Source organism: Aythya marila (assembly GCF_965140915.1).
Source record: "Aythya marila genome assembly, chromosome: 2".
Classification (NCBI taxonomy): Eukaryota; Metazoa; Chordata; class Aves; order Anseriformes; family Anatidae; genus Aythya; species Aythya marila.
This window is the reverse complement of record NC_139043.1, coordinates 16,175,216-16,189,885: the sequence shown is the minus strand read 5'-3', so window position 1 is coordinate 16,189,885 and position 14,670 is coordinate 16,175,216. Positions and strand designations below refer to the sequence as shown.

The following is a 14,670-nucleotide window of genomic DNA, read 5'->3' as shown; positions in this document are numbered from 1 at the left end:
AGTGTTACTGCACAAATGCAAATATTTGGAGGAGTTTGTGTTAGACGCACTGTTAGCTTGCAGCATCAGGAAACTGGAGGAACAGGGTATCAGCTAACCTAACTGAATGTTACTAAATTGTTTTTTTTTGTTTTGGTTTGGTTTTGCTTTGGTTTGTTTTTTTAGGTGCTGGTGTTTGATTTTGGCAGTGAAGTGTATGTGTGGCATGGAAAGGAAGTTACTTTAGCGCAAAGAAAAGTGGCGTTCCAGCTGGCGAAACACTTGTGGAATGGCACCTTTGACTACTCAAATTGTGACATAAATCCTCTGGACCCAGGAGAATGCAATCCCATCATACCCAGGTACCAAAACTCAAATTTAATCTTTGCAGAAACATAGATTTCTTGCCCTTATTTCATAGTGTTTAATTTGATTCTATTTCTTTTATTCTCTTGAACAGAAAGGGACAAGGACGTCCAGACTGGGCTGTGTTTGGCAGACTCACAGAACATAACGAGACCATACTGTTCAAAGAAAAGTTTCTTGATTGGACAGAGCTGAAGAAACTCAATGAGAAGAATTCTAGTGAATCCCTTCACCAGAAGGTGCATTTAATAAGCATGATAGGTATTTCAAACTAGATGGCCTAGCTGGGATGGAAGCCAGGGCAGCTCGTTCTTAAGGATTCAGAGCACTTCTTTTTATCTTGCTGGCTTTGACCTGAGGTCAGAGCATCACCACCTATAGTGAAGCCACAGAGTTGCTTTTTATTAGTGCTGAGCAATACAGTTAAGACTGGCAAGGTGGTTTTGACAAGGCATCAAGTGATGACAATATATCAAAGTACTGAAATATGCAGGAGTCAAACTGTTTGGGTGGAACTGTGGGGTAAGGGGGAAGAAGAAAAAAAAAAGCTATGCTCAAAGAAATCTGTTCTGTGTTTTCCCACAGGAAGAATCCAGATCTGAGACTAAACCATACGATGTCATGCTAATGGTAGCTGTGCCCCAGACTACTGTAGGCACGGTCTTAGACGGAATGAATATTGGCCGGGGCTATGGACTGGTGGAAGGAGAAGATGGAAGGCAGTTTGAAATTATCACTGCGTCTGTGGATGTCTGGCACATCCTCGAATTTGATTATAGTAGGCTGCCTAAACAAAGCATAGGACAATTCCATGAGGGAGACACATATGTTGTGAAGTGGAAGTACATGGTGAGCACTACAGGTTAGTGAACAATTTGTTTCATCCTGCCGAAACATAGATAAGTGCAGCTAAAACTGCTGCCGTTGGTGGTAAGATCCAGACCTAGGCTTTCTTGTACATGAAACTGTTTCAAAAGTTAGAAATTTAGCCTTTCTAGGCCACTAAGTAGTAGAACTATTATTTTTTAAGGGGAAAAAAAAAAAGAAACTATAGTTATTTTTCATACATCAAATGTAACACTGTCCATCTCTGCTTTTGCCCAACAGTGGTGTTGTATGTGTGTTCACAAGAAAGCTCATTAAGCCAAAATAATGCCCGCAGCTTAACACCAAAATAATTAGGCAGCTAGACTAATGACAGTGGGGTGAATGTCTTGCAAGAGAGGTAGGCTTAGCAACAAGGAAAGCCTTTGCTGGGTAATGGAGAACAGTAACAATGACAGGAAAAGCCCTTACCAACTCATTGCCCTTGCTGTCCTTTCTGCTGTTTCTGGAAACCCTTTGCTATGGGTTTCAGTCTCAAGTGGAAAATTTTGACTGCGTCCTGACAAAATGCCTGAGAGCAGCAGGTAAATGTTGAGAGTCAGTCAGCTCGGTATGCTCATTGGAACTCTCCCTTCTGGCAGTAAAATAAGAAGTGGCTTTTGTGGTAAGTAAAATAGAAATAGCCTAAAAAATGATTGCTCCAAGTAGGAAAATATCAAAATTGGTTCAAAGGAGTAAAACAGCTATACAGCTTCAGGCTTTTAGCCAAAAAATGTAGGTCTTATGCAGGATCGTTGAGTTCAGATACTGTGAATCCAAGAAAAATACCAAAGCTTGTAAGCCTTAGGAGAAGTGGGTAACACTAATACTGAACTGTAAACAGATTTTTATTGCAAATGGATGAAAACATATTCCATCATTCCAAAAAAGAATACATTTTTATGTAAGAGTCTGTACTTTTATGGGCTTGGATGTACAGTTGACTGTGAAACCATATATTTTAGAAATGACTAGTAGTTTGAATATTCTCAACTTGAAAAAAAACAGGATGCTCTCTCCTAAGTATTTCAGTTGGATGCTGGTCAGCACTGCTGAAGTTTTAATGTGTTGGTTTTTTTTTTTTTTTTTTTTTTTTTTTAAGAATCTGGTTGAAAGCTCCTTGGTTTTGAAAATCTTCAGTTAATTATATCTGTTTATATAGTATTCACTGGAAAGAGTAAAATATTCTGTAACTGCTTTTATTGTTGAAATTCACTTACTCTAAACATTGTTTGCTTATTATAACAAGTAAATAATGTTCCTCTAAAAAATGTTGCTGCTAACCCTGTTTCCAAACCAACATGAAATATTGAGTTAATTTTAAAAGGGGAGGGAGGGGAACAAGGGAGAAGCTTACCCGATCCTAACTTTTTTACAACTGCAAAATACTGCTTTGGTGTTCTTTTGTTCTGTAGGTTTTCTACCAAGAATGATTTTTCTTTTATACCTGTAGCTTTGCCGACCGTTGCTGTTTCCAGTATCACTCAGCAGCCAGCTACTTTGTCTGCTGCCAAAGAACAGTGTGTAATGTGGAAAATGAGCCATAATGCACTCTTCTGGTAACATGAGGGGACATAGCATTTCACAGGCTAATTTGCTTAAGTGATTGTCAGTTATTTTTCTCCAGATACTACCAGTTCTTCCTTAATGCTCTTTTTGGCTCACACGGGCTTATCTCCACCTGAAGAGACAATACCAGCTTTGCACAAGGGCACACTACGCTGGCTTGGTGACCTGATGTTCCTCCAACTGGACGTTTTATCTTTCCTGTTCTGGCCAGGATAGTGCTGAGCTGGCAGATGAGATTTAAACACGTGTTACTTAAACTTATAGCCAGTGTTCTTTCTTCAGCATGTGCTTTCTGTTTTGCAGTTGGAAGCAGGCAAAAAGGAGAGCAACAAGTAAGGGCTGTTGGAAAGGAGAAATGTGTGTATTTCTTTTGGCAAGGAAGACACTCCACAGTGAGTGAGAAAGGGACATCAGCACTGATGACAGTGGAGCTTGATGAAGAGAGAGGAGCACAGGTGAGTTTCCTGCAGACCTAGGTGGAAGTCTTGGTAAGATTTGCCTGCCCAAGTGGCCACTGGCAGTAGAAGTGGGTGATCTGTCTTTCCTACTCTCTTTCTGTTAAGGTGTCCTTGCAGGTACAAATAGCCAGCCCTCAAAATTACTTTTAGCTTTAGTCCAACTTCCAGAGACACATCAGCCTCCTCTATGGATGGCTATTCCCCAATCCCTCTTATAAAGATAATATTTCTGGGAATGGCTGAAAATGTCTTCTCTCCTCCCCCCTTAGGGATAGGTGAAGCACAGTGAAAGAAATTTGTGCCTTTCCTTCCAGTACACATTCAGGTTACAGGACTGTCTTCCCAGCTCTGAGGAGAAGCACTCTGTTTCATTGAACTCTGTCAGAAGCACTCTCTGCTGGGCTCTAAGGCATGGAAATACATTTGAAATCAAATTTTCAATTTGTTTCCTCTGTAATTATGGAGAAGATTGTGTTGTTTTGCAGAGATTCTAGCAACTGCAGATACAGGCAGTTTAAAGATCAGACAGAGCACAGGCTTGCTTGCTTTGTCTTTAGGCTGAGCTAAGTGTTGCTGTGGCTTGGCTGTTACAAGCACACAAAATGGGAGATTTAAAGTTAGTACCTTGATAAAGCTGTAATTAATTCTTCAGCAGCAGTATAAGCATGACTAGTAAGCCAGTGGTTCACATGGAAGATGTACAAATACACTTGGCTCAGTGTGTGGGATGCTGTGCAAGCTAGCTGATCTAATGATTGGCTGTAGCAGATTAGCTATATATAAAATTTAATAAGCAAAGAATATGCATGTTGTCACATAAGCCAGTTTTGCAGCAAATTTTAAACCTACTTCAGTTCCTATGTTATGTCCATAATAGTTTCAAAGAATATTAGGCAATATGGCCCAGTCCTATAAAGAATTCAAATAACAGCTAATTTAATCTAATCCAATTTAAAGTTTATTTGGTATTTCTTATCCTCTAAAACTCTGGATTGTTGGATTCCAGATAGAGGTTTCTTTAAATATGCAGGTCACATATGAAACTCATTGCGTGTTGATGTATATGGTAACTTAAACAATAGTCAGCAGTTTCAAAGTACAAGGAAAGCCATCTTCGAGGTTGGCCACAACTATATAATTTTTAATAAACCACAGGGAGCAGTTTTTTAAGTCTATATACTGGCTTCATTTTTTTAATGAGTACTGGTGCTTTCAATTTCCAGGTACAAGTACTTCAAGGGAAAGAACCACCATGCTTCCTGCAGTGCTTCCAAGGAGGAATGATTGTGCATGCTGGAAGAAGGGAAGAGGAGGAAGAAAATGCACAAAGTAAATTACTGTTAGTTAAGAGTTTCTGCCCCCAAATCCCTTTTTACCTATTGTGAGGGTCTCAACTGCCATGCTCTGTAGGAAAGAGCAATGAATGCCATGAAAACGATGAGACTGCCTTGCTTTCAAGGTAGTTTGTTTCTTACCTGAGCTTAGAGTGGATTTTGTCAGTCAAGAGCAAGCTGACTTTGTCGTACTGATACATGTATAAATTGCTCTAGATGTTTTTTAATTGAGCAAAGTGCTTGTTTACAGTGTGTTCTTTTCTACATGGCCTAGGAAAAAGATCATTTTTATGAGCAGTTCTTCTGTGACTAAAACAAAATGAAGTTTTTGTTACCCATTCATTGCACTTTGCGACATATTCCTTGAATGCTGCAGTTAAGGTAGGAGAATTTCAAAGCAGATGTAGCTTGGAAATGTTCCAGCTCACATCTGAATGTGACCTGCTGTGCCTAAGGTGCACAGAGGAAGCGAAGCTGAATAGAAGGACTACTTGGTTTATTTCCCTTTTTGTTCCTGTATGGAACAACAGAACAAAAACTTGACTCTTCTGCTCATAACAGAGCTGATGTGACTCTTGAAGTCTCTCTACTAGCAAAATGCCTTCATAAGGCATTTTATTCTGCAGCAGAATTTCTCAAGAGATGTTAGCCAAACCCGCTGCTTAGCTAGTTTATTCTGTGATGATAGAGAGATACAATATGTGAAATTCATCCAGTATCAGAACAAATATTCCAGAGCAGAGGTCTTGAATTTTCAATTCCACATGACTGTATAATACTGCTGCACTGTTCCTGTCTGCTCCAGGTGACTGGAGACTATATTGCGTGCGAGGAGAAGTTCCCAATGAAGGAAACTTACTTGAAGTAGCATGTCACTGCAGCAGCCTGCGTTCCCGGACATCCATGATTGTCCTCAATATAAATAAAGCCCTTATCTACCTGTGGCATGGCTGCAAAGCACAATCTCACACCAAGGAAGTAGGAAGAACAGCAGCCAATAAAATAAAAGAACAGTGAGTGTCTAACCTATGTTTTGGAGATGTTTATACAGACTAAAATAGTCTGCCTCAAATTAAAAATGAAATAAAGCTGTCCTCTGAGTATGATTGCAGCATATACTTGCTTGCTGAGGAGGAGGAATGGCAGGTAGTCTGTTCATTGGAGTGGGGAAAACACGTGTTTTCACTTTCACTTGGGGTCAAATGCACTTATCCATCCTACTGAAGTAATTACAGTTGCAAAAATAGTATCTTTCCATTTGGAGGGAGATGCTCAATGTTTGAGTAGCAAAATAAATCCCATTTGATAGGAGGATTAGAACCAAGGGAGATGAACCTTGTGAATAAGGGAGAGGAAATGAATTTAAGAAAGCATGTGAGGACAGCAGTAGTTACAAATTTGTACAGTGGGAATCCATGGAGTGAATTAATGCAAGCATCTCTTCCTCCTTGGGTATGTGATCAGAAGTGCTATGAGAATGGTTGTTGAAATTCTTTGCCTTGTTTATTGATAATTTTTGTCATAATTTTCCAAAAGATTATGTTGACGTGGAATGTATGACAAACCTATAGGGTGGTTTGGGATTCTAGTAATACAAGGAGTCAGCAGGTGTGTGTAGTGGTGGCTGGGGCAGGAAAGTTGGGCTCACTATTTCTTTGTGTTTCGTAGATGTCCGCTGGAAGCAGGGCTGCACAGCAGCAGCAAGGTGACAATACATGAATGTGATGAAGGGTCAGAGCCTTTGGGATTCTGGGATGCGTTGGGAAGGCGAGATCGAAAGGCCTATGACTGCATGTTGCAAGGTAGGCCTGCATTTCTGGCCTTGGGCTTACTGTGTACTTTACTAGTCTACAGTGCTGTGAGATTTAATGTAAAGCTTTTGAAGAACTCGGTAGTTGAGATGATCCTTTCAGAGACAGGCTTCCAAAAAAAACACCCAAAAGCAACCACCCTCCACTGAGTTAAGTAATACTGTCCAAGGAGGCAGAAGGAAAGTGCTGGAACACAACGTGTTTCATTTTCTTCTCTCCCCCTTCTGCAGCCCCTCTGTTTTCAGGCAGCACAGAGCAACACTTAACGCTGTTAACAACACATTTTGCTTCTCTTCTGAAGGGATTAGGGAGTGGTTCTGCATACATTCTTGTCCAGTCTCGGTTCGGAACTGCCAGCAAAGGTAGCAGGGGGATTGATTTACAAAGTGGAAAATTTGTCAGCTAAAAAGTAGACTCTGAGATGGGCTTGCTTTACTTGAACTGCAAAACAGCCAGTTATGAAACGGCTGATAGCAAGTAGCCAGGATTGTATTCAAGCTGATGGCAGCCAGCCTTTTAGCTCAAGTTTATCACAGCTGCTGCCAGTCCCCCAGGACGTCTGGTTATCTTTCTCGATTTTTCAAAAAACACAGAGAATTTACAGTCACTCTAAAAGTTGATTTTTTATATATTTTTTAATATTCATCTCCATCATTTTCTATTGAAAATCTCTTTTTTTATTTTTTTGTTCTTTCAAGATCCTGGAAAGTTTAATTTCACCCCCCGCCTGTTCAGCCTCAGTAGTTCTTCAGGAGAATTCGCAGCCACCGAGTTCGTCTACCCTTCAAGAGACCCTGCTGTCATCAATTCTATGCCGTTCTTGCAAGAGGATCTTTACACTGCCCCGCAGCCAGGTATATGTTTTAATATATGTCAGTAACAAGCAAATAGATAACTGTATCATGCCTTGGGCAGCAATTCAGTTACTGTAATCACTTCTAACTCAATTCATAGCAGGAAAATGTGTGTATGTGATGCTTATACAGCATTAAGCAATAAAAGTAATTTTTCGACAATAAAGATGCTGAGAACTAATCAAACATGCATGTATTCCAAAAGCTTGCTATAAAAATACCTTGTTTATATCAGAAAATCTGGGTTCAGCTGAAGTTCAGCTGGATGAATAACAAAAGGGATTGATAAGCACTGAAATGATCCTGTTCTGATGCTGACAAACATGTAAGGCTGAATTTATTTGCAGAATTCAGAGAACTAATAAGTACCTAATGGTGGATTTGTTGCTTTTTGGCTTTATAGCACTGTTCCTTGTTGACAATCACCATGAAGTGTACCTGTGGCAAGGCTGGTGGCCTGTGGAAAACAAAATTGCTGGATCAGCTCGAATCAGGTGGGCTACAGACAGGAAAAGCGCGATGGAGACAGTGCTCCAGTACTGCAAAGGTAACAGATTGCTGTGCCTGGCTGCTCTGAGTGTGTCGTGCCCTTCCACACATTGCTGTCCCAGGGTAGTCACTCAGGTGCTCCCCCAGTGGTGTTGATAAACACAAGTATATTTGAAGGTACATACTCCATTCTTTATTAGTAAACCTTCTGCCCAGTAATGGCATTATTCCCAAGTTGCCACATTACTCTGGTGACCCATTTCTTAAAGGAAGTGCTTTTTTTTCCCTACCGTGCCCTCATTGTGGGAGCATGATTCAGACATCAGATTTTTAAAAGTGGATTCTGAGAACAGAGTTGCTTAAACCTGATGCTTTCTGTCTAGCTCTTCTTTGATTTCATAAGCTTCTGTGTGTCAAAAGGCTGCATGAAAATACTGTTCGCTGATGTAACTGGGTTTTGGTTTAGTGGGGCAGATGGAAAGTCTTTGAAGATCCAGAACAAGTCTCACACAGAAACAGGTGGCTGCTGGAAAAGCTGGAGCACAGAGCTGAGGCATTTTCTCAGTAGTTTCCTAGATTAGTTTCTGTAAGGAAGAGCTACTGCTGCTCAGTGAGCAGTGATTTAAGCTGCAGTTGATAATAGTGTAAGGGTACTCTGACCAGATTCTCTTCTGCACTACTATAGTTTCCTTGGGGCACTGTAGTGCTTTCCTTTCATTTCATCTAAGGTTACGTGAGACTGGAAACAGACCTTGCAACTTCCAGTGGAGGATGGTAAAAGAAAGGTGTGTGGGTACTGTCCAGGGAAGAAGGCACAGTAACAGCCATGTTCTGCTAGTTCAGAGCACTTCTCACTCTGAATAAGTTGACAGGCCTTAATTGGTGCAAACTATGTCCTTTTGCAAGGGAAGGCATATCTCTTAGGGACCTTGAGACCTCATGATGATACTGATTTTTTTTCTGTAGCAAAAAAAACTTTACAACTTGAGAAACAACTGTTGACAACTGTCATCTTCTCCCATGGACATTTGTATGTTTGAAGAGGGAGAGCAACACCCTTGTTGGATTCTACCACGAGGATAAAGCCAGTCTTTCCTTCCTTTCCTTCCCAGTCAGCAGGTCCAATAAGAGCAGAAGCAATTGCTCTGTTTCTACTCAGCTGGCTCATGTCACTGAGGGGAGTTGGTAATACCTGGCAGGAGATGGCTAGCAGTGGAGACACTGAAATGTGACCTTTATGAGACTCTATTACTAACCTGTGTACTTTGTCTTCTGATCAGCAACAGCATGTTTTCAGGAACGGGGTGCTAAAGACAAGGCAGGAGTTGGAAAAGTCTTTGGCAGGGACTGCTGAATTCCTAAAGAAGAGGCTAGCTACTTCCTTCTCCTCCTACATCCCCCCCAATTTAATTTTTTTTTGCAAGTCCAGAGGAGCAATAATATGTGCCTCTGAGATCATTCCATACAGTGGGCTTCACAGCAGAAGCAAATGTCAGCATAGAGGAACAGAGCCTGTACAATGAAGTGCCTAGCAGCGCAGCAGGCTGGTGAGAGAGAGGGAAGATTCCCCCAGGCTGTATTCCTCATGTAGAGCTGTCATCTTCTGGTAAAGAAAATCATATCGTCTGGCCCCAGCAAAGATGGAATCTGATACTCTCTGCTGAGGGTTGGATACTTTCCCACACTGCTTGAACATCACTGAGTTAGATGATGGGAAGATGGATTAACACCTACCTTCTGCACTGGGGTAATTTTGCTGCATCTTAGTTTGCACAGTGGAAAGCTCCTCAGTGAGTCCTCATGGGTCTGAAGTTTAGCAAACATATTTTTTTTCTGGCTACTAACTTTTTAGCCCCTGGCCGTAACTTTGCAGCAGTGATGGCTTTTCCCTTTTGGCCTTGGGGTTGTTCTCAAGAGCTTGGAGCTGTGTGGTTGGATAGGTACAGAGCAAGTTTGCTACTCTTAAAAGACCAATTATGTGCATTATGTCAATTGCAATGTTGATGCAATTGACATAATGCACATAATCACAGTCACAGAACAGGATCTTTGGCAGTTTTTCACTGTTCAAGCTATGTTGTTTTGCTGGTCCTTTCATGATCTGCCACTGGGCTGTTCTGTCAACCAATTCAAAATTTCATTGTATCAGACTATCGGGGCTGACTACCTTATCAAGGTGGAGAAAATAAACAGCAGGAGATACCAATGTTGCAAATATTGTGACTATCAGAATGTATAAGAGTGATCAGAAGCATTAAAAGACTTTTCTCTTATTTTTCTCTTTCAATTTCTTTTGTCCTCTGTCTCACTTTTTTCTTTTTCTTGCCATGTTTAACTACATGATGATATAAAAAAGGTTGATTAGCAACTCTGAATATCCCTTGAATATACCTAATCAGTTCTCCTTGTGCATAAATTTTATTTAACTTGTCAAAATGTATTGATTTTTTTGTGTGTGTGTTTTTATCTGCTAAATCAGCAGTCTGGAGAGCTGAGCCGCAGACAGCCAGGAGAGGGAAGAATCTGGTTTGACCATCAGGGATTTTTACTGAGGAGATCAGCTTGTGATGAGGGCAGAGTTCATGCAATGAAAATATTTTTCTGGTTATGTATGAAGTCAGTCTTACCAGAGGGTTACACCTATACTGGGCCATTATCAAATGCTACTTCAATTTTATCTCTTGGCTAAATTACTGAGACTGGAGCAGTTCAATTAGAGCAGAATTTTTTGAACACAAAGTTTTTAAGTACTTTTTGAATTGTTCATGGTAGAATGAACAAATAAACCACAGGGGAAAATAAATACGTGGAAGAGAGGACTTAAAATCCAGTATTCAGACGATAAATCTGTTTGAATTGTGTAGTTAAAACATTCACATTCTGATACATTTGTTTGACTACTCCACGGGGCTTTTATCTGCAGTATTCAGAGTTTCATGCTAACATATTCTCTCTGAACAGTTTGCTGCTAATACCTGATGTTAAGCCAAACCTGTCATGTTCAGGTTTTGCAAACTTACTGGAACAATGATGTCCAGCCAGGCTCTCTCTTTGCATTCAGCACAGGTGTTGCATCAGTTCATGGGGTGCTCCCTGGCCGTGGGTAGGTGGTGGCCGTGTTCTTTTAGATCTTCGAGCTTCACAGCCCACACAAATGAAGTGTAGGTGGAGACTGCAGTAAGCGAGCTCGTCTTGAGTAGATTTGTGTACTCTTGAGGAAATCTTAGCATATTAAAAATGTTCTGAGATCGTAGAATTTTGCAAAAAGGTACAGCCTTCAGAAGCAAGTTGGTGTAATATTGCTCTATTAACAATACTGCTTTGATTCTGGACTTAGCAATGTGTGCAGCTTTTCCATCTGTCTGGAAGAATGATATGATTTGACTGAGTTGTTTGAATCCAGCTAAGATGAAGGTATAAGAGTTTTTTGAACAATAGCTCCTCCCAGCCTTGTCTGCCTCTTTCCAATAACATTTGGAGTTTATCAGTGTTTTTGTATCCCCGTGGTTATGAATTCATTCAGTCAACAGCAGGGCCTTTATTCATATGTACTTAGTGTAATGCCTTCAACTCCTTCTCTGATACGGCATCTCCCTCAGGCAGGGCTGTTGCCATGTCCTATGTAATGTATACACATACCTGTTTTATAGAAATGGGACTGCCTTGAAGATCACCAGTAATTACCAACCAGCTATTGCAATAGCTCTGGTATTCTTCAGATGCTGTTCCTTTGAATTGGTAATAACAAAATGCTGTCAGCATCCTGAGTTAAGGGCAATTACACATCCTTACTTAAGCCTTCAAGCTTAAGCTTTATTTGCTTGCAGGACACTTCTGCCGAGTATATTAGGAGGTTTTATTTACCTGAATTTGGCTAATTTCAGACAATCACATTCTGCTTCCTCTATTCTTGCTCTGTTCTTTTAAGACAAGACATAGATTGGGTTAGGAAGTAAATGTGGATTTTTTTTCAATGTACATTGTTTGATCTTTGTGGTCAGATACTGTGAAAGTGTATTTAAAAATACTGAAAAAGAAGTTAAAAGTTGCCATACTTCATTAAAAAATCATCCTGGTGAAATTTATTCCTAATGCCTTAAATTACTTCAGCTTTTTAGGAGACAATCCATTAAACATGCTTACAAGGTAGTTCTGTGTAGTGGGTGACACCAGAAAATGTGGTACAGTTTTTAATTTCTCTTTTTTGTGTTTTGTTTTTTAGGAAAAAATGTTAAGAAGCCCCCCAAATCCTATCTAATTCATGCTGGCCTAGAGCCTCTGACCTTCACTAATATGTTCCCAAGCTGGGAACACAGGGAAGACATCGCAGAGATCACAGAAATGGTAAATCTTTTCATTGTTGCCTATTGCTACTAAGTGTGTCTTGTGTTGTTAGTAGCATTGACGTTTTGTGCTGACAAGCCCAAAAATTCAGAGGGTAAACCTATAAAGTACAGTTTAGGAATCTGCATGGGGGAAAAAAAAACAAAAACACAACAAACAGCATAGCTGAATTCTGACTGGGAGTGTGGCTATCAGAGGCATTTCCAGTTGTTTTCCATGTAACTTCTAATGCTGTTTTTTGTTAAAAATGGGGGCTAGAGAGAAGTGGTGCCTGAATCATTTCGTAGAAACAGATGTGCTAGAGTTCAGCAGAACAGCTGTTTTGGCTTTGTGGAACAGGCACCGACCTGCAGCTCTGGTCAGTCCTCCAAGCTGCATGAGCTGAGGAGTGAAATGCCATGCAAAGAGTCAGCTGCTCGAAGAGCTCCAGCACCGACTTCCGCATCTGGGAAGCACGCTCACACCGAATTACACGACTGCTTTAAAAGCCTTCAGTGAAGGGAGATCTCAAGGCAAACGACATTTGCTGCTTCTGCAGCTGTCCTTAGAGGAAAATGCTGGCTTTATGACTAAACATAGAAGTCAGCCTTAAACTGGGATTCTTAAAGTACACAACATCCTTCTGCAAAGCACGTTGTGTGAAATTTGTATGAAATTGTTGTAGGTAAAGGCTGGTAGGCTGTGTGGATCTGCAGGTGTAGCTTTGTGCTCCATGGGCCACGCGGTATGGGTTGATCCCATGCCATCTACAGACAGTTGCTTTTATCAGATGGTTTCAGTACTGTGATCCTGAACTTACTGTTTTCCCTTTTCTCCCCACAGGATGCCGATGTTTCTAATCAGATAATCCTTGTAGAGGATGTGCTGGCCAAGCTGTGTAAAACTGTGTATCCACTAGCAGATCTCTTAGCCAGGCCTTTACCTGAGGGAGTTGATCCACTGAAGCTTGAAATTTATCTTTCAGATGAGGACTTCGAGGTAAGGAGAGAAGGGGTGCACTGTTACTCTGTGCATGTACATCTACCCTTGCCGTTAAGTCATTTGGCAGTTTTGCTCCGTGTAGGTGTTCTTACTAATAGTGTATCCTCTTGTTTTAAATGCAGGTTGCATTAGAGATGACGAGAGAAGAGTACAATGCACTGCCATCTTGGAAGCAAGTTAATCTGAAGAAGGCAAAAGGACTTTTCTAAGCTGTGTTTATTGGAGTGAGCTCTAAAGGGATGTCTGTTTTGACTTTCTATGCCCTTTAGCAGAATTGTACCCCACATTTACAAAATAAATAGAAATAATCTGAAGTTATTAGTGACTACCTATCTGGAGGTGTGTAATATTATAAAAGGCCAAGAGAACTCTTTGGAAATGGAATTTGATTTTGACTCTTAAAGGTAATGTGTTTCAGCTCTGCTCTCCTATGCACTTAACCAGTAGTTTCTTGAGCTACTGCTGTAGCTGTCCTTTGGCTCTAGACAATACTTGCCATTTTGTTTTTGAAGAAGTTCTCTTTGTAAAGTGTTAGTTTGTGGATTACAAAGAATTTATATTTATATAAACACATAGAACAAGTATGTATTTAACAATGCAATATATATTCACTTTCGAGACTTTCATGTCAAAAATACAGAAAAGTAGCTGGATGGCAGTTGCTTGTACTGAATTAGCTATACCACCACCATGTATCTCTTATGCATTCTGAAAAGTTTCTCTTTGCAATAGGTAATGAATTGTTCTCAGTGCTGCTTCAGGTGCTAAACTGAACAAAGCGTTTGTATTTATAGCATGGATTTCTTGAGAAACTATGCGAATCAACCTTTATACTTTAATATCCAAAAATGTATAGTGCCTTGTTTTTTGTGTACAGTTTATATACAAAAAAAGATTGGTCTGCATTTTGAAGATGGCTTAGAACGGTCTCCTACGTTACTTTTATAACAGTAGAAATAAAAACATCTCAGTTTCTAATACTTGTTGTAAACATTAAACATGTCTTTTGTGATATAAGAACTGAAAGTAAAAGCTTCTGAATAAACTCTTAGCAATGCTCTGACTTGTCATTATTTTGTACTGTAAACTGTACTAATTCATTGGAATCTTCCATAAATGGTATTTTATCGAAATACTTTAACCTTAGGTGTCTGCGGGTGTTGTACAGAGTTATAATTGGGCAAGCAGATAATCTGGAAAAAAAACAAAAACATTGTATGAGATAAAACTAGGTTGTACAACACTTCCATGCTGCATGTTGGAACAGTCACACAACTCCTGTATCTTCTGAGTTGCCCTGTTTTATACATGAAACCAAATTATGCTGATTATCAAACTTTGAAAACCTTTTCAACCTTTGTGCAATTGGGAGTAAAACTTGAACTGAAAATGAGTATGGCATTGTGTTCATTCTTTTCAATTAGCACTGAAGTCAGAATTGTTTCCTTTCAGCTAATTAGCATATTGGATAGAGTAATCAAGTGAAAAAAAAAATCTTTATTGCTTGAAATGTTTTCCAGGCATTTGGCATTTCTATAACAACTTGTGTGGTTCCCCTCTGGTGGCCTAATGGATTTCACGTTTTGCTTCCTGCCAGCATGAGTAAGTTGTCTTCTGCAGT

General features: G+C 40.1%; 1 protein-coding gene across 15 annotated transcripts in view; it reads left to right on the top strand.

Annotated features, from left to right (window-relative positions):
• SVIL (supervillin) overlaps positions 1-14,442 on the top strand; it is a gene marked incomplete at its 5' end in the record, with an annotated part of 136,158 nt that extends 121,716 nt beyond the window's left edge. For all 15 annotated transcript variants that reach the window (XM_082752162.1, XM_082752170.1, XM_082752158.1 and 12 more), the window contains 12 exons: positions 166-341; positions 440-584; positions 931-1,207; positions 3,082-3,233; positions 4,460-4,565; positions 5,376-5,583; positions 6,239-6,372; positions 7,080-7,235; positions 7,639-7,782; positions 11,947-12,068; positions 12,891-13,046; positions 13,172-14,442. In XM_082752162.1, coding sequence (XP_082608288.1) covers positions 166-341; positions 440-584; positions 931-1,207; positions 3,082-3,233; positions 4,460-4,565; positions 5,376-5,583; positions 6,239-6,372; positions 7,080-7,235; positions 7,639-7,782; positions 11,947-12,068; positions 12,891-13,046; positions 13,172-13,258 — 1,863 coding nt within the window. In that variant the 3' untranslated portion in view covers positions 13,259-14,442. The remainder of the gene's footprint in view (positions 1-165; positions 342-439; positions 585-930; positions 1,208-3,081; positions 3,234-4,459; positions 4,566-5,375; positions 5,584-6,238; positions 6,373-7,079; positions 7,236-7,638; positions 7,783-11,946; positions 12,069-12,890; positions 13,047-13,171) is intronic.
• Positions 14,443-14,670: the final 228 nt, after the last annotated feature.